The sequence below is a fragment of the Eurosta solidaginis genome, chromosome 3 (assembly GCF_040869045.1).
Source record: "Eurosta solidaginis isolate ZX-2024a chromosome 3, ASM4086904v1, whole genome shotgun sequence".
NCBI classification, from domain to species: Eukaryota; Metazoa; Arthropoda; class Insecta; order Diptera; family Tephritidae; genus Eurosta; species Eurosta solidaginis.
In genome coordinates this window covers 206,807,803-206,833,332 of record NC_090321.1, presented here as the reverse complement: position 1 = coordinate 206,833,332, position 25,530 = coordinate 206,807,803, and the positions used below count along the sequence as shown (strand labels likewise).

The window sequence follows — 25,530 nt, the reverse complement described above, 5'->3', positions numbered from 1 at the left end:
TGATACCCATACGTACAGACACATTCTAGATTCACCCCTTGTCCACCTTTATGGCGATATCTCGAAAAGGCATCTACCTATAGAACTAAGGTCCACTCCCTTTTAAAATACTCATTAATACCTTTCATTTGATACCCATATCGTAGAAACACATTCTAGAGTCACCCCTGGTCCACCTTTATGGCGATATCTCGAAACGGCGTCCACCTGTGGAACTAAGCATCACTCCCTTTTAAAATACTCATTAACACCTTTCATTTGATACCCATATCGTACAAACACATTCTAGAGTCACCCCTGGTAAGGAAGGTTAAGTTCGGGTGTAACCGAACATTACATACTCAGTTGAGAGCTATGGTGACAACATAAGGGAAAATAACCATGTCGGAAAATGAACCGAGGAAACCCTGGAATGTGTTTATATGACATGTGTATCAAATGAAAGGCATTAAAGAGTATTTTATGAGGGAGTAGGCCATAGTTCTATAGGTGGACGCTATTTAGGGATATAGCCATAAAGGTGGATCAGGGTTGACTCTAGAATGCGTTTGTACGATATGGGTATCAAATGAAAGGTGTTAATGAGTATTTTAAAAGGGAGTAATCCTTAGTTCCATAGGTGGACGCCGTTTCGAGATATTGCCACAAAGGTGGACCAGGGGTGACCCTAGAATTTGTTTGTACAATATGGGCATCAAACGAATGGTGTTAATGGGTATTTTAAAAGGGAGTGGGGCTTAGTTCTATAGATGGACGCCTTTTCGAGATATCGCCATAAAGGTGGACCAGGGGTGACTCTAGAATGAGTTTGTACGATATGGGTGTAAAATTAAAGGTATTAATGAGAGTTTTAAAAGGGAGTGGTGGTAGTTGTATATGTGAAGGCGTTTTCCGGATATCGACCAAAATGTGAACCAGGGTGACCCAGAACATCATCTGTTGGATACCGCTAATTTATTTATATATGTAATATCTGCCCAGATTTTAAGGGTATTTTATTTCGCCCTGCACAACTTTTTCATTTTCTTCTACTTAATATGGTAGGTGTTACAACCATTTTATAGTTTTTTCTAACGTTATATTTCGCGTCAATAAAATAATCCAATTACCTTACCATGTTTCATCCTTTTTTTCGTATTTGGTATAGAATTATGGCATTTTTTTAATTTTTCGTAATTTTTGATATCGAAAAAGTGGGCGTGGTCATAGTCGGATTTCGTTCATTTTTCATACCAAGATAAAGTGAGTTCAAGTAAGCACGTGAACTAAGTTCATTAAAGATATGTCGATTTTTGCTCAAGTTATCGTGTTAACGGCCATGCGGAAGGACAGACGGACGACTGTGTATAAAAACTGGGCGTGGCATCACCCGATTTCGCCCACTTTCACAGAAAACAGTTAACGTCATATAATCTATGCCCCCGCAAAATGTCAAAAGGATTGGTTAATTTTTGTTCGACTTATGGCGTTAAAAGTATCTTAGACAAATTAAATGAAAAAGGGCGGAGCCACGCCCATTTTGAAATTTTCTTTTATTTTTGTATTTTGTTGCACCATGTCATTACTGGAGTTGAATGTTGACATAATTTACTTATATACTATAAAGATATTACATTTTTTGTTAAAATTTTACTTTAAAAAAAATTTTTTTTTTTTAAATGGGCGTGGTCCTTCTCCGATTTTGCTAATTTTTATTAAGCGTACATATAGTAATAGGAGTCACGTTCCTGCCAAATTTCATCATGATATCTTCAACGGCTGCAAAATTACAGCTTGCAAAATTTTAAATTACCTTCTTTTAAAAGTGGGCGGTGCCACGCCCATTGTCCAAAATTTTACTAATTTTCTATTCTGCGTCATAAATTCAACCTATCTGCCAAGTTTCGTCGCTTTATCTATATTTTGTAATGAATTATCGCACTTTTTCGGTTTTTCGAAATTTTCTATATCGAAAAAGTGGGCGTGGTTATAGTCCGATATTGTTCATTTTAAATAGTGATCTGAGATGAGTGCTCAGGAACCTACATACCAAATTTCATCAAAATACCTCAAAATTTACTCAAGTTATCGTGTTAACGGACGGACGGACGGACGGACATGGCTCAATCAAATTTTGTTTCTATCTTGATTATTTTGATATATGGAAGTCTATATCTATCTCGATTCCTTTATATATGTACAACCAACCGTTATCCAATCAAACTTAATATACTCTGTGAGCTCTGCTCAACTGAGTATACAAATTTTATCGATAGTCTATGTAATGCGCATAGGTTTACTTTTTGTCCCTGATATATTCTTGACGTACATTATCCAATGCAAAGGTTTCAGGTACGGATTCTATAGCTCCAGCTTTCAGATTATTGACATCTCATTATTTTCAAAAGCGGCTTCTTTAATGCTCGCGCTACTTCATGTAGCGCAATCTTGGTGAATTTGCTTCCTAAGGCATACTTCTTTTGCCATGGAACAGGAACTTGCGCAGAAGTCACCTTATGTGTCTGTCGGTTAATAACTCAAGTGTCCTCAAAATTAAATATGTGCGAATTTGAAGCCATCCTTGGCCATGCCTACTTTTGCTTGAAGATGAAAACCATCATCGTTTTCTTTCATACGGAGGAAATTTGGCTGTAACAAACGTATACAATAAAGATTTCTTTTAGTTCATAAACGAAATATTCGTGAGCCTTCTGCAACATAATTGAGAGGATACCATCTAGCACCTATTTGCTTCAAAAAGATGTTATTTCAATGAGTTCTTTGGCAAGAGTATTATTAAGCTAGACTGAGCTCTTATCGGGCTCAATCGACTTGAAATATTATTGACAGGTTTTTATTTCCTTTACACGTATGGCCTTATTGTGTTCCTTCAGGCAAATCTTTTACGTACATATATATAGTCATTTCAAAACATTGTGAGATTTAACTTAAGGCGCTAACTAGATAATTTTTTCTTGTTCCTGCATATTGGATAGGCATCTCCATTTCCGACCTGAAACATTTTCCCTAGAGCCTTAACTCGGACAACGATATTGTCTCAAAATTGAATGAGAGTTTAGATTTCACAGTGCCTTTCACTAAATAGGCGTAGTGAGAGGGCAAGGGGGGCGTCTTGCCCGGGGCGCTACTCAAAGGGGGCGCCAAATGGTCCGCAAAGCAGAACTTCCTGGATAATTTGTATATTTATTATAACTCATTTATGGAAAATATTGATTTCTGGAAAAAGTTTTCTATACTACAAAATGCATGCATATATCCGGAACAATTGCGAAAGGTTGTAGAATAATTGCAAGCGTATATATTTTTTTCTCACGTTCAACGTTACGATGGGATTTATTAAAAATGGTTTAACACAAACTCTCAAACGTGAATCTGAAACACAATGGAGCGCCAGATTACAAGCGATTGGCGTTATCGTCGATGTGCTAGAGAATGTAGTAGAGCACTCAGAACAATTAGCAGAGGACACTAACACCACAAGTAACACCAGAAGGGAAGCTACAGTTCTGTTGCAAAATATTCTAAATTTTAGTAGGACTGATCTTGTTTTAGAGAAGCGTATCATGATCTTAAATCATAAGCGACTGAACTATCCGAAATTCGAGACACTCTCTGTGAAGAAGCAACAGAAAAACGAAGTCTCTTTGTAAAAAATGGGGTATTGATATAGTGAAACGTGTAAAAAGGCACCACAAAGTGCCCGGAGAATCGGCTAGAGATGTTGGTCTTTCCGCAGAATGTGAAATTGCTCGCAATATGCAGAGTGTTCTCGATCATCTCCAACAAGAAACACGTAAAATACTTACACGACTAAATGACCTTAATTTTAGATTTGGATTTCCCTTAGACGTTGGAAAAAATATTTTGCCTCGGGCGCAAGGAAACCACACTACGCCACTGACTTAAGTATAGTTGGAAAAGGTGTAGGCAAATGTTTATTTTATTTTGTGGGCCTTTATTATCTATTTACACTTGTCGATGTTTTATTTAACAACTTCTTATTATTTGTATTAAATTATATATACATATATAGCTTCTGATATATATTATTTTCTCCAACTCAATTTCAGATTTTATGGTACTATGCCAAATCCCATCAAGTCGGCACAAAATACATATAAAAATCAACCTGGCCGCATTGAAGACTACGTAACAGGGCGTTCATCTCTTTCAGAGAAAGAACGTAAAGAGGTATAGAAATTAGCAAATCAGCACTTTTTTATCACTTGAAACACATTACTATTCAATGAATTAACATTTAAAATGCAATTTGAATAAAAAATGATAAGTACATTTGTAAAAATCTACATTAACACATTTGTATAACACATTTTGCATTCACAATTCCATTTCACTTCTGTCATTAAAACACCAATCCGTACACATTTGTAAATCAAGTTTACACAACAACACCTTAACCTAATTAATTCAATCATTGTTTCACAATAAAAATACATTTAATACATATCATCTATTTATAGTTCTTAATATTATTGCTCATAAATATTATTGTCCATGTGTTTCAATTACATTCACTCTCTAGTCTATAACTTAGTGCTTATCAAATTTTAAATTGATTATCGTCAAGGTCTTTTGCCATTAAAAACGTCATTTAGTGTTACAAATAGATCATGCATACATATCTACATATGTACGTCCATTTATATTCTAATACAGTGTTTTAAAATTTTTTTTTTATTATTTTGTTGATTTAATTAAAAAAAACTGAATATATTTTATTCCACGTTTTCTAGTGGTGGGACGAAGTAATGGACATCTTTAATGGGGTATGCATCACCTTTTTGAATAAAATTATTATTAAACAATAAACATAGTGAAGTGATAAATATTTTTGTAGGTCAATTATACAATTAAGAATAGTTTCAAAATTTCTTGTTATAATGGTGGTGGAAATTTTGTTTTATAAATATGAGTATTCCTTTTAAGAAAAATTGCATTTTAATAGAAATGCAAAAACTATAGGTCACAGTAAGTTACAACAATAACAGCAGAAATAAATTTTCTAATTGATCAAGTACCGAAATCTGCTAGTTGAACTTTATTATGCGCTCTTCAACATTTATACAAGACAAGAAATATCTTAAAAGGCACCTTCAGAGAGCTGAATTTAGATCAGAGTTCAAAAGCTAGTGAAATATTAATTTACGTTCACTTGCCACATACTGTTATTATTTCGTTTAGTAGTCGCTGAGCAAGGGTGGTAGCAATACCAGAGGAGGCTGTTGTTTATTTGCTTTGAGTGTCTAGAAATATGCGCGCATATATCTTGCGATGTTACTCGCTAATCAACGACTAAACAGCCATCACAACGAAGGCGATACTCTTACCAATACAGTCACAGTTCAACTTTGGTGATCACTGGATTAGACCAATGATATTGTTATTGTTGAGAGAAAGGGTTGTGAGAGGCGTTGGTTCCACATTGCAGTTGAAAAGCTAGTTGGTGTCATGTTAGGACACGTTACAAGCAGGGCATATATTACGTATGTCGGGGTTGGATTCTGAATGGTAAGAGGTTGAGCTATAGTGACGCGCGTCTCCCTGGGGAAGTTTCTTTCCTCAATTGCGAGTTTAAGGTATTTATTTGTCTTTAAGAACGGGGTTCACCGGGCTAATGGGATTGATTTACGCCATAGAACTTTTTTCTTAAATTCAGTATACCATTTTTTTATATGAATAAAATTTCGTCTTTTATCATTTCTTGGCGAAAAAGCATTCCCAATTTGGAAAAAAATATTTTTTGGTGTATGATTGAAGACCGAACAGACGTCGACTCTCTGGCGAATATCTAGCGACAATGGGTTTATATTTCTTGTTTTGAGGAGCAAAGCTTGAAAATTTATTTATTTATTGCTCAAAAAGTAGTGAACTACAACTGAATCGGCGTATGACGCTTTTCACTTTTCTCTCAACCTGTAAAACGATTTTTACAACACATGAGACTTTAATAATACTATGTTCAAACAGAAAAATAAATTGAGGCAATTTCGATTTAAATTGAGTGGTGTTCATACAACTCAATTTAGCTTACACAATAGTAATTTGATAGCTGGTTGGCTCAACTCTACAGCAACAACATACCTTTGTTCAGACTGTCAAAATGTGCGTGTTAGTATTAAACGAATGGAATGGAATGAAAACATAAAACTTTGAAATTTTTGTGTGTTGTAAGAAAATGTGTTCAATGTTTTGGTTTCATTTTGAGTTTACCATCTTCTTTTGACAATCCCTACTCCAGTGAAATAAAAAAAATAAAATCAGTTGATGAGATGAGCCAACCATATAGTATAGCCATGCGTAACTGACGTTTAAATCTACTCAACAAAGACACTTTACAAGGTTGCATTTGCAGTTTGAAACAATTTATTACGCTTTTTTTTTAAATTAGCAATATATTATATGATAAATTGCGTAGTAAATTGCCCAAATGGTATGAAGTGCCAGTTTGGTATGTGTTTGTACATAGTATAATTCAAATAATATATATGTAAAAAATTGGTTTAGAGTGGTGCACTGTATCTTAGGTTGTTAGGTTAGGTTAGGTTAAGTGGGCGTGCTTGGGTATTACCCACGCTTCCACTCGGAGACATTTTTGTCCTTTGTGAGTGCCCTTAGTAAATAGAGGGTGGCGGCAAATTCGTTTAGCCCCATTACTTTAGACCCCTTGCTTTCCCTGATGAACCCAAGAAGAGCTTAGGTTGTACTGAAGGCGTTATTTGAAAATGCGAAACGGTTTTTCAAGAAAAAGCGTTTTCGTGGAAATACTCCACATGTTGATGTACCTCTCCTCGTATAATTTCAGCGTTGCGTCATTTATAGGGACAGGGACATAGAGAGGGAAAGGAAAAGGCAGAGGTATGGCCAAATGGAGGTATGTACAGAGGATAAAAAGAGAATTAAGGGAGAAGATAGAGATATAGCGATAATTTTTAAGAACAAAGAAAGTGCGAGAATGGAGAGTGGTAAAGGATATTAGAAGTGAGAAATGTAACCATTCATCATAAGTCACAACTAAACAAAATAGTTCAATAGTAGGAGCAAGGTAAAATCTAGAGTAATGAAAATAAACCAAACCAAACCAATATGGATTATTTTAACCTAGGGATTTTTTAAATTTTTATGTTGCATTGCCTTTCTAACTTACATAAAAAAGACAATTCTGTTTTTACATTTCCACCAATGCTTACGATCCGCCTTGCTTTTGATTAGTGGTTTTGCGAATATCGCGCACTACCCCATATATTCATTTCATTCGCCGCTGAAGTAAGTGTTCCATATCACTAATAGGTGCACTTAAATGTTGTAAACACGCTGTTAATTTATTTTTATTTTTTTATCTTAAAACCACTACGCAATCGCATTAAGCAGTAACTATTCTATTTTACTACTACAAAAGCACAATTTTAGTTCAATTGTTTGGATAGGGGCTTTTAAAAACATTTTCTGATAAACACTTGAGATCATCTTTTTAATATGCGGTCAATAGTTGTTGTAGCAGTTATTCTTCAGAAACTATCGCTATATCTGGGATCCCCACCTGTTACTTATATCGATGAAAATGCTTTCCTGTATTTTTTTAAAGAGTACAAAAATAATATAAACTTAAACAGCAACACTATTTTACTTTTAATTTCAATTTTTTAGATGTTTTAGTTTAAGCTCTAGATTTGAAAAATTTTTTTTCGTTAATTTCGTTTCAGTTTACTTTAACCTAACTTAGCTATTTTTCAATGAAAGAGAGTTTTTAAAGTCGCCAACTGAACTAATAAAATATTTAAAGTAAAGGAAGCTTGTGAAAACAAAGTGGGCTCATTACGATCGACCTTAAGCCGACTAAAATAATCTGTAAATAAAATAAAAAGAGGTCTCTAAAATGGTATATAATCTAAAACATAAAACTAGTGGGATTCCGAAAAAAAAAATTAAAAAAAAATCCAAAATGATTTTGTAATTAACCGAAAGCTGTCCAGAAGTGGTTCAGAGATAGTGTCAAAATCAACCCGAAATTATTCCAAAATTAGTCCCATACATACTCCAATAACAGTCTCAAAATCGACTTGAAAATATAGCAGAATTATTAAGAAATTAACCAGAAATAGCATCGAAACTATCGAGAGATTATAAGAAAATGCTACCAATATGATGGTAGAGCATTCCCACATTCAAACCCTCAAGCCAAAGGAACTACTAAGCTTCATCAAGATAAAACTATAAAAGGTCTCTAAAATCGTATTTAATCTAAAACTTAAAACTAATGGGATTCTGAAAAAAAATTTCAAAAGATCCAAAATGATTTTGAAATTAACCGAAAGCTGTCCAGAAATGGTTCAGAGATGGTACCAAAAACATCCCGAAATTATTCCAAAATTATACCAAAATAAGTCCCCTACATATTCCAAAGAAAAATCCCAAAATCATTTTGAAAATATGGCAGAATTATTATGAAATTAACCGGTAATAGCATCGAAACTATCGATAGATTATAAGAAAATGCTACCAATATGATGGTAGAGCATCTCACATTCAAACCCTCAAGCCAAAGGAACTACTAAGCTTCGTCAAGGATGTCGGCTTGGATGAGGTACTGTGAAGGTGATAAGGGCACAAGTATATATATATATATATGTCTGCCAAAATCATCCCGCATTGATTCGGAATAATCCCGAAATAGTTCGAATTGATACCACAAGCAATGCCAAATGATCACGAAGTTGCCTTTATATGATACCAAACTGCTCCGCAAATAGTCTAGAAATAGCACTGAAATTTCCCCGCGAATGATCCCATATAAATATTGAAGTGATTCCCAAAAGAGTTTCGCAATGAACTTGACACTTTCATTAAATGATCCCAAAAAGATTGCGGAAATACTCCCTGCATGATTCAAACATTATACGATTTGAACGCGATTTAAAACCTGATGGTGTATTAATGTGGAACGTGTTGCGCTGCCCCTTTCCCGCCATAGATAACATATGTGACCCGGTCTATGAAAAGGTGGCTTATGGCTCAAAAAAGAAATTGTGAGAAACAGCTGTTTTTTATTGAGTCACAAGCCACCTTTTCATAGACCGGGTCACATTTGGATTTATATAAAGTATGTAGCGAATATTATTGTTCTAGATCAAATATGACCAAAAAAGCTTTGTAGAGCATCGATAATCTACACTGATCTCTTTACCAATATCAAATCAACCTCGATCTGTATGTGCCAATGAGTCAATAGTCAATAACATATATACCAAAACCATTGCTCTAGGTCAGATAGTATCAGAGTAATATGGATTTATTTATAATTGTTTTAACTTGGGGGTAGTAGGGAGGAATGTGTTTTGATTGTTTAAACCTCGATCTAAAAGGCTTAGATCCCAATTATCATTAATCTACGCCAAGCAGTGACAGAGTTATAGAGATTTTAAAAAATAAATAAATTGTTCTCAGGTAGAGGGAAAGCACTGCCCGGTTTTCTGAAGTAGATGGCTTCCGAAGCATATAGCCCCCAACCACTCCTTGGTCTAGGACAATATCCTTCTTAAAATAATGATTTCAACATAATTAAAAGCTACATTTCCCCTCCCTTTAAAAAAAAACTGTGTGCTCTAGACTTTGGCTAACCGTAATGCTAATCTGAACCCACTTTTTTCAAACCGCAAGATCTATCTTCCCCTTCCTCACGTCCTGATTTAGCTCCTCCCATCATCTCTAAAAAGGGAAGCTTACCTACTCTACTACAATTCCGAATACTTTGCTCTTTCAAACCCATCATGCACCAAAAAAATATATAAGGACACTGCTCTAGCTTTATTTGTGGCTTCTCTTAGAAACTCTCTTTCATAAGATGTTTATTTCATTTCAATTATTTAGCAATCAATTTCGAAACTGGAAAATTTTTTATTTAAATTTTCACAACAAAAAACTTTACTAACCATTATATTTTTATCAATTTTTTTTATTCAAAACTCATTTCTGACAAAAAGCACTTGGATCAAGCAAAACTATCGCCACACTACACTGAGGGAAATCTTTCCAGGTAAAAAACTGAACTTTATATTACTCACATTAACTAATTTCGTGTTACTAATTTTTCAGAGCCTTAGCCAAAGATTCTGGTTATACAAGTGATTCGAATTTGGTGTTCCGTAAGCGTGAAATACCAAAAGCTAGTCCACTTAGCCCAGTCGAACAAAAACAAGCTTACAAGAGCGTTCAAGCGGGAGGCGAACCACCGTTGTACGGTTTCAGGAAACCTGCGCCGGAAAGACCAAAAGGTGAGCACGAAGTCGAATTTAAGAATTTTTTTTTACCGAGCGCACTTAGTTTGAATTGTTTGGAAGCAAATTTTTTAGACTTTGTTGGAATTTTATAAATAATTTAACCTCTATTACTATTTCATTATTGCTGCTAACGCTGGTTTGAAGTTTAGTGTCCTGCTGGCAAGAAAACCAAAAAAAAATAATTTAAAGTCACTTGCAAAACACTTGAGAAATAATGGGACTCATGCATAAAACATGGGCAATGGGTCAGACTAGAATTTCTGAGTAAAAGGTGGGTATTTCAGTTCTATAGTAAAATCAAACAAACCACCTTTCACTTAAAAACGAATCTGTGCGTAGAAGATTTTACGGCTTCTGAAGTGTTCCAGAGAAAAGTCTTAAGGGAGATTTATGGTCCTGTCCGTGCCGATTGTGACTATTAAAGAGAGATAATGATGATCTGTGTAAGCTTTGCGCAGATATTAAGATAATGCAACGAATCAAAGCCCAAAGCTTATGCTGGGTTATGCTCCTTACCCAAAAAGTATTTTAATCGACAACGCGGTTTGAGAGCAGAGGAAAGCCAAAACCTGTATTGAGTTTGGAGAGGCAGGTGGAGGAATACTTTGACCTCCCTTGGTGCTCTCAATTGACGTCAATTGTTGCGAAACAGGGATAGCAGTCGTAACTAGTTACTAAACGGCCAAAATCGATTAGGTGGTTAAGCGCCAATTAATTATGAAGATGAGATTCACACACATTTTTTTCAAATACTTTTAATAAGAAACATTTATACGACAACTCTGGTTTCGGCAGAATAATTATGATGACTTTCCCGTAACTCCTTTATGTTAAGTAAGGTGAGAGGGCAGCCATGGGAACTTTCCACACTTCCACCCGGAGACACTTTTTCCCGTATATACCTTTTAATTAGTTGTCAATAAACCACTTGCACTATTAAGGGTTCCCACTACCGATTTTTACTAAGATTAAGAAGGAAGCGTGTTCATTTACCATCCAAATGTGGCCGTTAGGACCTTGGGACCTCACAATCATCCAGGTTGGTCCAGAGAACATTAGTTGCTCTTATAGTGTATTCCTCAAAAATCTTGCTTAAGCGTTAATCTAGTGGTGATCGCGCGGAGCCGTACGGCTCGTTTATTTCCATTTCATCAGTTGCCATTTCCTGGCCATCTCATCAGCTCAATAATTTTCTTACAAATTCTTGTTCCCGGTGACAGCGAGGAATGCCTTGTGTACGCCAGCTAAGCTTGATATCTACGTACGATATCCAATTTTATCAACTAAGATTCAAATGCCTTTAAGGCTATCGGAATTTTACATTGGGATCTGAGTCTGTTTTGCCCTGAAGCAATCTTACTTCTTTGTAAATGGCAAAGAGGTCCGCTGGTAAAAACTGCACATGTCAGGCAGTCAGTAAAACTGATTGACCTGCAGATCTCTTGAGTCCAACTCAGTCCCAGTTCCCTTTTTCATTTTTGAACGGTCTGTATAGACTGTAAACTGCCTACCACTGTCTAGGCTCTCTTTCCATTCCATCTTCGAAGGATGTCTTATAGAAGGTACGAACCTAGAAAGCCAACAATTGCCGTCACAAATTCCACTTCAGTCTTAGGTCAGTCTGCATCCGTCATCCCACCAGGTCATCTAATATCGCAGCTTGTCCGTAATGGGCTGATTTACATCAGTTGAATTCTCTCACTCTTATAGCGGCCTTAATATACAGCGCCAGTTACCAGTTTTTCACTTAGTTCTTTCATCTCGTTGTGGCGTTCAGTTTGGCGATTTTATCTCTTATGACAGGATAAAATCAATTTTTGTGAAAATTCACCCCGAACATTTTACCCTTTCAGTCGCAATACTACGCAAAGAGCTATTTTCAAAGTCTTCAGCGCCTGCTTATAATTTTTCACACAAAACAGAGATAGCACGATTTTCTTGAGTGCAGGACACTAACCTTAAGGGTTGAGATTTTTTAAGAACACACACATAAAAACACACGAACACTGAGTACACGGAAACACAGCTTTACTTCTTAAACACATACAGGTCTATTTATACACAAAATTAGTTAATTTAGCGTACAATTTCTTCTTTGGGTTCTTTTGGTGTGGGTAATTTAGTCTTAACTCTGGTTTAAATGGAACTAAACGTATTTTAAGGAATCTCTCTTAAATTCACCTAAAAAAAGTTTGAAACAAACCAATATATTCACCATGAAGCGTTAACGCGCGTGTTGAAAACTTTTGCGCGCACAAGAGCAAAGTAAAGCAACTCACCACCTGAGAACTGCACCGCACACCGTTAGGTAAGGCACACAAACTTGTTGGCACTTTTCGCTCGGAACAAACCAAATCTAATTTTTTTAAATTCTCCCATTCTCGCTATGCAAACTACAAAAGAGTTCCACATTGGTACTCAAATTACGACTACACTGAAAAGAATTCGTGAGCGCTCTCCTTCAGTCAACAAAGGCGAAACAAATCAACAAACACTGCCATCACAACAAGTAAAATATACCAAAGTACATCACCAAGCGAAAATGTTCACGCCATCATTTATACAATTGGGAGGCAAGCGAAGTTCAACTACAACGGCGCCAAGACCACCAAATCGTAAGTCGTTTTGTCAGAAGGCGTCCAGCTCACGTATCTCCCCAGCACGGCCGCCACGACCAACACTTGTCATATCGAAACGACACGAACAATGCTTTCAAAGTCCCGAAGAAACTGTGCTGGGCGCCAGCAAGTATGCAACTTTGACGTTACGTAAACATGAACGTATAAATAGTTCGCTTAGTCGTTCGAAGTCCGCGGGCGCTGTTTCAACGCTACTTTCAACTAGTAAAATGAGCACAGAGCCACGCGCGGTCGGCATTTGTCGCGGTGAGACGAGTCTCACAGAAGGCGCCAAGATGAAAGGCATACAACAGCAAACACGTTTTCGTTCGATTAGCCCTACACGTGCAGCGCAGGGTCGCCTAACTACGCCGCGGCCATCAAGTCGTAGCCCCGTAGCATTTGGACGTTCAATTTCAAAAGAGCGCACGTTCGCTGAAGAGAAAAAACGTTTGGAAAATAGTTTGCCTACAGGTTCCACAAATTTCGAAGCTAGCACGAATATTTTACGTGATCCATCACTCAAATCGCCGCAGGAAGTTAAGCATGCCGTGCGTTCTTATGCCACATGCGCAGCACATTTGCGTAGTAAATCAATGCCACGCCTACGAGAGGAGTTAAAGCTCCGTCCAGATATCGCGAGTGTTAGCACAACGGTACGCCATACCGCGCGCTTTCCACAAGCACAAATTATCGACTGCACGCGCGCTGTGCGTAAGAGTTTGCCGCGCGCGAAAAGCCCCCGTCCGAAAGCGGTGTCGACAGTTAGTTTGACGCGCACCGATTCGACGTTCTCCGTTGACTCTGGACCAATGAAAAGTGCTAGTAAAACCAAACTGGTAGCGAGTAAAAAAGTAACCGAGAGCAAAGCAAAAAAAGAGAACAAGCCAGTTAAACTAAACACGTTAGCACAACAAAGCAACAAACGCGCTGAGTCACAAAAGGTGCGTACTACCTTAAAATCGCAACCACCTCTGCACTCTAATTGCTACGCATATGAAAATGTACGTACAATACCACGCAGCGGCTTTCAAACGATCTCACTCCACCAATCACGCAGTCTTAGTCCAAAGCGTTACTATCATCTCGAGGAGTACAACGCACGTCTTGACGATTACGATGAAGTAGAACATAGTTATGTAGATGATGTGCTCTGGCAATATGAGCATGGCGGTTGCAACAGGGTGCCACAAAAAGCAACCGCCGCTGAGAGTGCTACTGCGCGCGATATTGCGCGCCCTGAATCGCCCATGCCAGATTTAAAACACAGAAAGTTTTCACCAACGCGCGAAATACGCATACCGCAGGACCCGAGAAGTTTGCAAGTCAACTACAATACAGCGGAGCCCGCCAAAATTTACGCAGAGCCTGTTCGCACAACTAGTACTGAGCATCGCAGAAAATTTTCGCCTACACGCGAAGTGCGCGTTCCAAAACTACCACCAAGCTTACAACCCTCACTACAACGTGCAAAATCACAAAAATCTGTGCGTGATATAGCTCGTCCTGAATCACCTGCTGCCGTGGATATGCCACATCGATTTTCACCTACACGTGAGGTGCGTATACCACAAATGGCTCATAGCTTAACGGGTCCTTTAACAAAATGCAACAGAACTCAGTCTGCTCGCGATACAGTGCGCGTGCAATCACCTAGTACTAGAAAGTTTTCGCCAACGCGTGAAGTGCGCATACCACAAGAATCATCGCGCAGTGTACGATCACCTTCGCGACGACGTATAGATAATTACCGCACAAGCGCCACCAAAGGAGAAAAGTTTGATGCTAGTAAGGTCATACGTGCTAGTAGTTTAAGCAGCGCTGATGATCGCTCCAAGCGTGGCCTGTATTTATGTGGTGAGCTTGCTCACAGCGCCACTTCGCTGGAACATTACGAGCGTCATAGTCCCACCTGCCGCTATCTCAATAACTCGGAGCGTTTTACGGATCTTAATCGTTTTTATAGTACGCTTGAGCGTGTTGGTCAATTGGAACGTGCTACATCGCTAACCTCGTTCAAACCGAAGCGCAAAGAAGGTGAACCCTTGGATTTTGATGAGTGGCGTAAAGTGCGCAGTCATGAACGCGCTGAGAAGGAGTTACACTATTTGGTTGGTAAATTGAAGCAAGAACAGCGTATCAAAGATTTTGTGTTTCGCCCACGTGATGTGGAAGATGTAAAGTGGCGTAAGGATTTGGATTTCGGTTTGCACTCGAAGGACAAGTCAGTAGAGGATTTACGTTATGAATTTGAAAAGAAGAATATTTTTGCTAACTATGAACAACAGTTGCGTCAGGAGTACGATAGTACATCGCGTGATTACGTGCGTCCCTACTGGCGTCGTAATACCGTGGCAGATTTAGCTTCCAGCCTGGAAGTTAAAATTCAGCCAGAAAATTTTGATTTAACAGCAGCCGAGGAGCTTGCACAATCTCAGTTGGGGAGTCGTCTCGTAAGCACGCTCTCGCGAGATCAGGTCGTCAAGATTACGCAGCAATTAAATGAGATTTATGGTAGTAATGTGCATGCGTCTAACGAAGATTACGTTATCACAGTTGATGCGGACACTAAAAAGAGAATGGCGTCGAACGCACTCAAAGTGCGTTGCAATTCGACGATGGCAAAAGAACAACTCTTACATCCAACGCTGAGCAAGAAGTATGCAAAAGAGAAGACCCCTATCGTAGAGCAAACGAAAGAAAAGGCACGGCGGTTGGAAAGTACGCGCAGTACGTCACCAGTTTATTTGGCGCGTGAGACACGTGGCGCCATTGCTGCAAAAAACGCTGAAGAGTATCTGCCCAAACCGCCACCACCTATACCAAAACAGCCAGATGGCAAGCTGATTACAGAGCAAAAAATTGCCACCAAGGAAGGAGCTGCGGGCGAAAGTGAGCGCTATCAAGCATGTAATGGCACTGCAAATCCCAAAGAAGCAAAGAAACAAGCACCTGCTGACAGGGTAAATGAGCCAAAGGAAAAAATTACACAAAAAATTCAATATTTCGAAGAACGGCAATATGACGAGCCACCAAAAACAATTTATCATGCACGCGAAGAGTCATCACCCGACGAGGATGAGGTAATGCGCGTTATTGAGGAGAACATAAAAGCACGCGCCTGCAAGGGACCAACACGTCATCATAGAGAGCTGAGCACATCTTTGACCGATTTGAAAGATATTTTTGGTGAGCGTCCTACAGCGCGTGTAAATTTTCACATGCACTCACCACCCGAGCGTCCACCCGACGTTGCCGTCGTATCGTCCCCGAGGAGTCCAGCACGTGAGTGTGTGGAGGTGTCGGATGCATGGTACGCTTTGGGCGACTTAACCCCGAACAGCAGCGTTGAAATGTTAAACGCGCACTATCGCTCACGCAGTCTATCGCCCGATTCGCAGGCATCATCTTCGTACCTCTGTCGCGTACACACTGGGGATGTGCAAAAAATAACAGAACATTTTGAAAATTACGCTACACCAAATAAAGATAGTCGGTGTAATTTTTTTGGGATTAGTACGCTGAGAAAGGTGCGCAGCGATCCTGAGTTGAAGCAACGTTTCAACGATGGTTCAAAAGACGCCTTGAAGATGACTCCAACAAGCGAACATGCGCCAGCTGATGTGGCCTCAATTGCACACAAATTTGAGCAACGCAGTCAAAGTATGCGTATAGGCGCAGTACGTGAACGACGTATGCAACGATGCGTAACATCGCCACTCTGTGTAAAAGATCGTTTAATGCCTCATATTGATGTAATAAGTAAAACAGCAGCGCTACACGACAATACAAAAGCAATACAACGGCCGCATAGACCTACTCCAGAACGTAGTTATGTCGTTGAACGAATACGTAGCCAGTATGAGCGTAGCCTATCACCATCACCCTCAAAAAATGGTTGTCATACAGCAAGCATTTATTTATCCAATTCAAGTCCGGATATACCACAAGCGGCAGCGATTTCACCACATCTATCTGCGGATTGGTTTGCTCATAAATATCCGAGTCCTACACAGAATGCTTACAAGGGTAATGGTATTGAAAAATCAGCAAGTCAACGCGTGCGAACATCAACACGTATAGCGCAGGTGTTGCGTAGAATGCCAAAGCGTTCGAGTTCGGCTTCCCCGCCGAGAACCCCCAAAGCTACGCAATACGCGCGTAACTTGACAAAGTGGAATTCTAACGACGAGCGCAGTGATATTTTTGCGAATCAACAATTCGATCCTAAGAAGCATCAGCCGAAAGCTCGCTATGTACCCGATGGTGCTGAAGCGTGCGAACGAAAACGTGCCAATTCGCATCCGCGTTGTGGCGGCAGTTGTGAGATATTGAAGAGTGCTATGGCGGTGTCATTTCAAGGTTTTTAAAAAATATGTTTTTTGAAATTGTGCACATTGTTGATATCTAGGTGTGCACTATATTTACAAGTTTCTATTTTTTTAAACTTCATTCCTGTCGCCTGTAGGAGAATACCATATATCGACTATTGATTTGACCTTTATTATAAAAAGTGAGTTAAGGCGGCCACCGTGGTGTGACGGTAGCGTGCTCCGCCTACCACACCGAATGCCCTGGATTCACACACCGCGCAAAGCAACATCAAAATTTTAGAAATAAGGTTTTTTCAATTAGAAGAAAATTTTTCTAAGCGGGATCGCCCCTCGGCAGTGTTTGGCAAGCACTCCGAGTGTATTTCTGCCATGAAAAGCCCTTAGTGAAAACTCATCTGCCCCGCAGATCCCGTTCGGAGTCGGCATAAAACAAGTAGGTCCTGTCCCGCCAATTTGTAGGAAAAAATAAAAAAGGAGCACGACGCAAATTGGAAGAGAAGCTCGGCCTAAAATCTCTTCGGATGTTATCGCGCCTTACATTTTTGTATTTTTTTTAGTTAAGAATTCGTTCAAGAAGCTCTATCTATATGGTGATGTGGTGTTCTCTAAGCATTTGTTTTGATGTACTGCGTTTTTATAGCGACAAGAAATGTAAAGCGATATTCCCCACATCTGACGATACGGACAGTTAAGTACAAACTAAGCACACAAAGTTTCAAACTTCTAAACAGGCTTCTCTCCCAAAAGAGCATAGCCAAATTCTCATTTGCAAGGTTAGGTACTATCTAAGATTTGAAGAAGATGGAACTGGGCCCCTGCGATTTTTTTCTAGAAAAAATTAGGCAGATAAGCATGAGATTAGCGATTCCACTACGTGGTCCTTCATGTACCTCATGCAAGGGTGGTCTCCCGAAAAAGAGATTTCCTAACTAGCCCATGGAGTTAGACTGAGCACAACTCATCCGGATAGCTACGGGTAATGTCTGCCCAGCGTTTGCTTAGCTAACTTGCACGCCATCTGCTCAAAATCAGACTAATATACCCATTTTGAGTGGGCCCAAAATATAGAGAAATGTGTACCAGAATCACGCCGCAAAGGGCTATTCTATTTCCTGCCTACTGGGTTGTGTCGGTAAAAAAAAGCTAGTGGTGGAGGTAGAAGCCAGTGGCTGCCGAGAGTTTGCTTATTTTTCGAAAATGAATCCCCGAGGAAGGCTTTTCACAAAAACCGTACGAACTTTTAATCTTTCGCTGTACAAACGAAGTCAATGAACAGTTATATGTATGTTCTATATTCTCCAATTCTTTGGGACAGTGTTTATAGAAAATATCCATGCGTACACATTAGACAAACGCGAGAAAAATTTAATGATGGGCAGAGTGCATAGCCCGTTTTTTTAATTTTTCCGGCTTCCTTAAAACTGTGTCTCTACATTTTTAAAACGTTTAAAGAAGAAGAAAATAGGAAGATAGCAAAGCATCTGTGCTGTTAGTTTGTAAGCTATCTTCGGCTGCCAAACTCCCATTCTGACTAGATATACTCGAATGTGGAAATTCTGAGATATTTCGTTTTTAACAAAGATTTCACATGTGACATTTTTTAAAAGGAAAAACCTGAGATAGGGAGCTCGAGTCGTTAGATCAGATAGGATGATTTTTCATCCAACCATCGATTATCTTTAGAAAAAATGCTGCACTGTTTTATCTTGAAATTAAATTTTGAAGATCATCACATAATTGCATAAAGTATATCAAAGCTGACCATGATGGAAGCATTTTTATCCATAGTAAAGTGTTGCCACTGATCAATTTACAATCAATGATTCAACCGTTTACTATGGTCGAATTTGAATGAAAGGTCGAACGAAATAATGTAAGGTCACTAGCAATTATTGTACACTCTTTCATACCATTTCCTTTTCAAAATATACAAATTGATTTCAAAGTTGATCAACAGGAACATATTTTAAAGCTGTATCTAGTATTGGCTTTTTGATATCAAGTTCAAACGTCTATTTGACTTAAAGTCTGGTAATTTTAAATACGTACATAATTCATAATATCATTATGTACGACTACTTAGGTTAGGTCAGGTTGAACTGACCATTAACCTCACATAGACTTAATGTGTCCATAGTGTTACCAGAATTTCGAAAATAGTTACCGGTGAGCAAGTAACATTGTCCGTGCATGCCATCACGGAAACCTCCTCACATTTACTATAAATAGGATATTTTCTTAGGAGTATGGTTATGCATGGTATCATGACTGCAAAACTTATAGAAACTGTTGCTACGATGACAATAATAATAATTCCAAGCTATGTCCATTTTATACATATTCCATTATGAAAACTACCTCCCTTCTATTAACTTTTTCCGAAGTACAACTGACACAACCAGGAATTGTTGTTAGGTTTACCATAAAAGGAAAAGAAAAAAATCTTACATTGACTATATGGAAAGCTACTAACCAGTTTTACTTGGGATCTAAAACCCTGACGGGTATTAAGCAGAACTACCTTAAAAATTAACATAAAGAAATTGTGCCCTGCTTATGGTATATATATGACGGTACGTCTTTTTAAAGAAATGTTCCAGCTATCTTCTCGACCTAGACTTTAATAAACCAAAATGTGGTTCAGCAAGGTTATTTTAAATAGTCTTTTATGATTAAAGTACACCCCTGGTCATTCTTCAAATTGGCCTGTATGTCGTAAACGCAGCTTTCATTTCATATCCGTATTGAACAAATACATTTGAAAAATACCCGGCCCATTTTTGAGTTTCAAGACCCTGGAGATCTATGGTTTTAAAATGTAATTTGAAATTTAAGTTAGACCTCGACTGATGTAATACTATGTTCAAACAGAAAAATAAATTGAGGCAATTTCGATTTAAATTGAGTGGTGTTTATACAACTCAATTTAGCTTACACAATAGTAATTTGATAATTGGTTGGTTCATCTCTACAGCAACAGCATACCTTTGTTCAGACTGTCAAAATGTGCGTGTTGGTATTAGGCGAATGGAATGGAATGAAAACATAAAACTTTGAAATTTTTGTGTGTTGTAAGAAAATGTGTTCAATGTTTTGCTTTCATTTTGAGTTTGCAATCTTTTTTTGACAATCCCTACTCCAGTGAAATGAAAAAAATAAAATTAGGTGATGAGATGAGCCAACCATATAGTTGAGCCATGCATAATGACGTTTAAATCTACTCAATAAACATACTTTACAAGGTTGCGTTTGTAGTTTGAAACAATTTATTACGCAATTTTTTTTTTTAAATTGGCTTTATTATTACAATTTATTATATGATAAATTGCGTAATAAATTCCCCAAATGATGTAAATTGTCAATTTGATGTGTGTTTGTACATAGTATAATATAGAAAGTTGCATTCACTTCTATGCAGTGGTTTCTGAGGGATTCGGGATGAGGGTACAAATATACAGACAGACGCACAGACACAAATTTTAAAAACATTTGATTTGGATTCAGGGATTCGACTTCTCAGAAATTATTTCAATGCAAAGACATCGACCTGTTAGAATTTGACTATATATTTAGATTCCCGGGAAACATATTCGAAACTAATATTATTTAAAATTAATTAAGTTTTGTTGAAATTAAGTTTTAAAAAAAATTATTACTTTGTTGACTGCCTATTAGGAGAGTTTTTTTTACTATTTAAAGTTCGTTCGTGATGCCTAAACGAATTAAAAATTTAAGTTCTGATTTCATCACCGCGTCGCGTACAAAGATATTTATTTAATTATTATTAATTTCTCTTTAAGGAAATTGCATGTCCTTTGTAAATAAGTTTGGTTTTCGGATTTTATTCATAGAGCTTAATAACTCTTATAATTTATTAATATAAAAACATTATATTTCATTAAGGGTCGTTTTCTCAATGTTGGTCCACCGCTCATGCGCTTAACCGAACAATGAGAAAACTGGACCTAATTAACAACCCATTTGTAATCTTCTATTCATTTTTCAGCATTTCTTACTATTCGTAAACTTCATAATATTATAAAATGTTCTACAGTACTTAGAAAAACTGTTCCTTCAACATCGCTTTGGTATTTGAGAAAAATCATAATTTGATGGTTTACTGTTTCGCTGGGTTCTTTCTAATTTTATTGCTTTAGCTTATTGAGCTTACGAGTTTTGATTTAACTCTACTTATTTTACTTTTTCTTTTAATTATTCATATTTCAATGTCCTTTTTCATGTCCGTGTTTTCCTGCCATGTGCCGTTATCTCAGATGACGGTAGCAATCCTCCAGTACCGCCACAACCTAGTGGATATCGCGCAGGTGAGTTTTCGTTTCATGAATTTTAAATAATCAATAGGTGAAGTGCGAAACGGGCAGACTATGAAAAGCTGGACTATGTCTTTGCTTTTGATTTTGATTTTGATATTTAGAGCAAGCACTGACCAGGAGTGGCATGTTCTAACTAAAAACCAAGATATATGTTACGAATAATAAGTAGCGTTCCATATGCAGGCTAAACGAATTCAATGTGTGGAGATCTTTTCTTCAGAAATTCGATGAATAAAACATTGTTTTTAGAGCTTTGGGTTCAATTTTAATTTTCTGAAAAATGAGAAGAAAGTATTATTTTAAAACTAATTAAAAATATGTAATAAAATCTGGAATGGCTTTTGGGGAAAATTTTACAAATTTGAAAGGTGAGAAACTGTAAAGAATCTACCAGTTTTTGAAATTTACTCAAAGTTTTCTATGTGATCGAACAAAAGGGACCTGAAGTTCAGATTCAGCATTTCGAATCACATTAAGGTGTATGGATTTGATGAAAAAGAGAAAAAAGTGGGCCCTGAGATGACCAAGCACAGTACGAAGAATATACTGTTCTGAAAGAAAGAATCTGGGCATTTGCAACTTCCAGCCACGCCACTGTTGACAGATATAATTCAAGACTGTGTGGACATTCTCTGTCTTTCACTGTCTACAGATATAGTTCGAGACTATGAAAGACTTTATCTATCTGAAAACCAGCATAAACAATGTCTGCCAAAAATCAAACGGAGTTTCGCTTCTGCCAATAAGTGCGACTAGGTGAGCTAAACAAAAATCTCGACTAACAAAAATCGTGCCTTACAATGAGAGCATCATAACAGTCTTTATGTTTAGCTACGAATCATCGACCATCTCGAGAGGATGGGGATGACTCTTTGAGTATTTGATTTGATAAAAATTCTCCGTAAGTTGTATGGTTCTGTCCGTGATAACAACGGAATATAACGAAAGAGATTTGATGCAGAACGGTATGTATTGTACGCAGACAACCAAGCACAGTGCAACGAATAAGCTACCCAAGTACTGTTACATGATTGACAGAAGATTATCTCGCCTAGAAAGTAGTCATGCCGATTCTCGTGTTTGAAAGGCAAAGAAGGGCAAGACCTCTTCTGAGTTCGAAGGGTCAAGTGGAGGAAACCGTAACTCTCTTGGCAACTCGGGATCAGTTGTAGTAAAAAGTGCGTCCGTGTAAGTTATATCAGATGGGATAAGATGACCACTGTTAAGTTATTTGGCAGCTATTTGGATTCTTAAATGATCCATTGTGCTCGTTGCATAATAACAAGTTACACATATGGCAGGCGAAGTTTTTCGGTATTCTTTTTAGAGAAACCGCGAGTTTCTTACATATGGACAGTTAAGCATACAGTGACTGATTGATTCCATCTCGTTGTTCACCATATATTTATTAAGGATGGAGCTAAGGATATTAAGGCGAATCGCATGGAATTTCAATTCCTAGCAAAATTAGCAACTGGCAACCAAAGCCTTGATACCTGGCAACTGGCTGTATCAGCCCAGCTATATTAATTTGGCATACCATTTATGACTTGTGGAAATATGAGTTGGGAATTTAACATGATAGGCTTATGCCGATGCGTAGTAGTCTCTTCTGTTATGGATGAAGTCGGAATCGGCCCGAATTCTGGAGTGCCTGTGAATCACAAGCATAAAGCCTGCATCTCGAGGACTTACAGCTGCTCGTGATACGTCTTGTTGGCCTTGATATCAACTGGTATACAAATTTAGTTTTTTTCTGTCCATGTACTGTTCAAAAGGCTCCAATTGTCCAACCAGCGCCAATCGTTGCACCACTATATTTTCTTTTTTACCATGGAAGAAGCATCTTGTGCCGTACACCATAGCAGGACTCCGGAGAAGAAAGTTCTCTTGACCACTATACCGTACATCCAACTCAGACTTTCCCGACTTTCTTAATTACTCCTTTAAAGCTTATTATCAAGCCCAGAGATACTCCTCTAATTAAAGGTTGCCTAAATTTAGGGATTTTGTACTTTTAAATGAACATAGCTAGCTCCAACCCACTGTTCACGATACCCAGGCACCCCTGAGAAACGTATACAGAAGTTAATTTAAAAAGTTTCCTCCTATCCTCAATCAGTTTGATAGCCGAGTGAAGTGCCGTTTCTGAAAACCTACCTTGGGCCGATTTGAGGGAATATTAAAGACGGCTTTAGGTTGTTCTCTAAAAGCTTTTTTACAAAATAATAGAAAAAGGTTACTTACTTACTTACTTAATTGGCGCTTAACCCTTTAAACGTAGCGGTCCACCAAGGCGCGCCAGTCGCTCCTTTTATCTGCCAATCGGCGCCAATTGGTCACACCAAGGGAGTTTAAATCGTTTTCCACCTGGTCCTTCCAACGATGTGGGGGCCGCCCTCTACCTCTGCTTCCATAGACGGGTTCCGATAGAAACACTTTCTTGGCCGGATCGTCATCTTTTATTCGCATAACATGGCCTAGCCAGCGCAACCTCTGCGTTTTAATTCGCTGCACTATGTTTATGTCTGGGTATAGCTCGTACAGCTCATCGTTAAATCTTCTTCGGTAATCGCCACCGCCAACGCGTAGAGGTCCATAAATCTTTCGAAGAACTTTTCTCTCGAACACTTTCAGAGCCGTTTCATCTGATGTTGTCATAGTCCATGCTTCTGCACCATGTAGGAGCACGGGTACGATAACTGACTTGTAGAGTATGATTTTCTTTTGCCGAGAGAGGACTTTAATTTTCAATTTCCTACCTAGTCCAAAGTAGCATTTGTTGGCAGGAGAGATTCTTCGCTGGATATCAGAGCTAATGTTGTTGCTATTGTTGATGCTGGTCCCAAATAAACGAAGTCTTTTACTATTTCGAAATTATGGCTGCCAACAGTAGCGTGGTTGCCAAGGCGCATATACGCTGACTCTTTGCTCCATGACAGCAGGTACTTCGTTTTGTCCTCATTCACCATCAAACCCATCTTTACCGCTTCTTTTTCCAGTTTGGAGTAAGCGGAACTAACGGCGCGGGTGTTTAGGCCGATCGTATCAATGTCATCAGCAAATGCCAGTAATTGCACGCTTTTATAGAATATTGTTCCAGAGCGGTTAAGTTCTGCAGCTAGTATAATTTTCTCCAGCATCAAATTAAAGAAATCACACGATAGAGGGTCACCCTGTCCGAAACCGCATTTAGTTTCGAACGGCTCGGAGAAGTCCTTCCCAATTCTGACTGAGCTGATTGTGTTACTCAACATCATTTTGCACAGCCGTATAAGTTTTGCGGGGAAAACAAATTCAGACATAGCGGCATATAGGCAGCTCCTTTTCGTGCTCTCCAAGGCGGCTTTAAAATCGACAAAGAGGTGATGTGCGTCGATTCTTTTTTCGTGGGTTTTTTCCAAGATTTGGCGCATTTTGAAAATCTGATCGATGGTAGATTTACCAGGTCTGAAGCCGCACTGATAAAGTCCAATCAGCCGATTCACGGTGGGCTTCAATCTTTCGCACAATACATTTGACAGGACCTTATATGCGATATTAAGAAGGCTAATTCCGCGTTAGCTGGAACTGGGCAAGGAACACTTAGATTCCAATCGGGCATACACTCGTCCGACCATATTTTGCAGAGAAGCCTTACCAACTCCTCGCCGCCGTATTTGAATAGCTCCGCAGGCAATCAATCAGCGCCCGCGGCCTTGTTGTTTTTTAATCTGGTTCTTGCTATTCTGACTTCGTCGTAATCGGGTGGGGGCATTTATTCCATCATCATCGATTGCGGGATCGGGATCGTCATCTGCGTGCGGTAAATCTCTGTCTCCATTTAGGAGAGCAGAGAAGTGTTCAGTCCATAATCTAAGTACTTTCTGGACATCAGTTACAAGGTCGCAGTTTTCGTTCTTACAGGAGTTTGCCCCGGTCTTAAAACCTTCCGTCTGTCGCCGCATTT

General features: G+C 38.4%; 1 protein-coding gene across 30 annotated transcripts in view; it reads left to right on the top strand.

Annotated features, from left to right (window-relative positions):
• The window catches only part of CAP (Cbl-associated protein), a 195,695-nt gene that overhangs the window by 128,540 nt on the left and 41,625 nt on the right, over nucleotides 1-25,530 (top strand). For 25 of the 30 annotated variants that reach the window (XM_067774854.1, XM_067774859.1, XM_067774839.1 and 22 more), the window contains 5 exons: nucleotides 4,071-4,191; nucleotides 4,755-4,787; nucleotides 9,999-10,051; nucleotides 10,111-10,289; nucleotides 21,522-21,572. In XM_067774854.1, the coding sequence (XP_067630955.1) occupies nucleotides 4,071-4,191; nucleotides 4,755-4,787; nucleotides 9,999-10,051; nucleotides 10,111-10,289; nucleotides 21,522-21,572 (437 nt within the window). Of the gene's footprint in view, nucleotides 1-4,070; nucleotides 4,192-4,754; nucleotides 4,788-9,998; nucleotides 10,052-10,110; nucleotides 10,290-12,697; nucleotides 17,276-21,521; nucleotides 21,573-25,530 lie in introns of all 30 variants that reach the window. The other 5 variants (XM_067774841.1, XM_067774850.1, XM_067774845.1 and 2 more) reach the window with 3 other exon arrangements.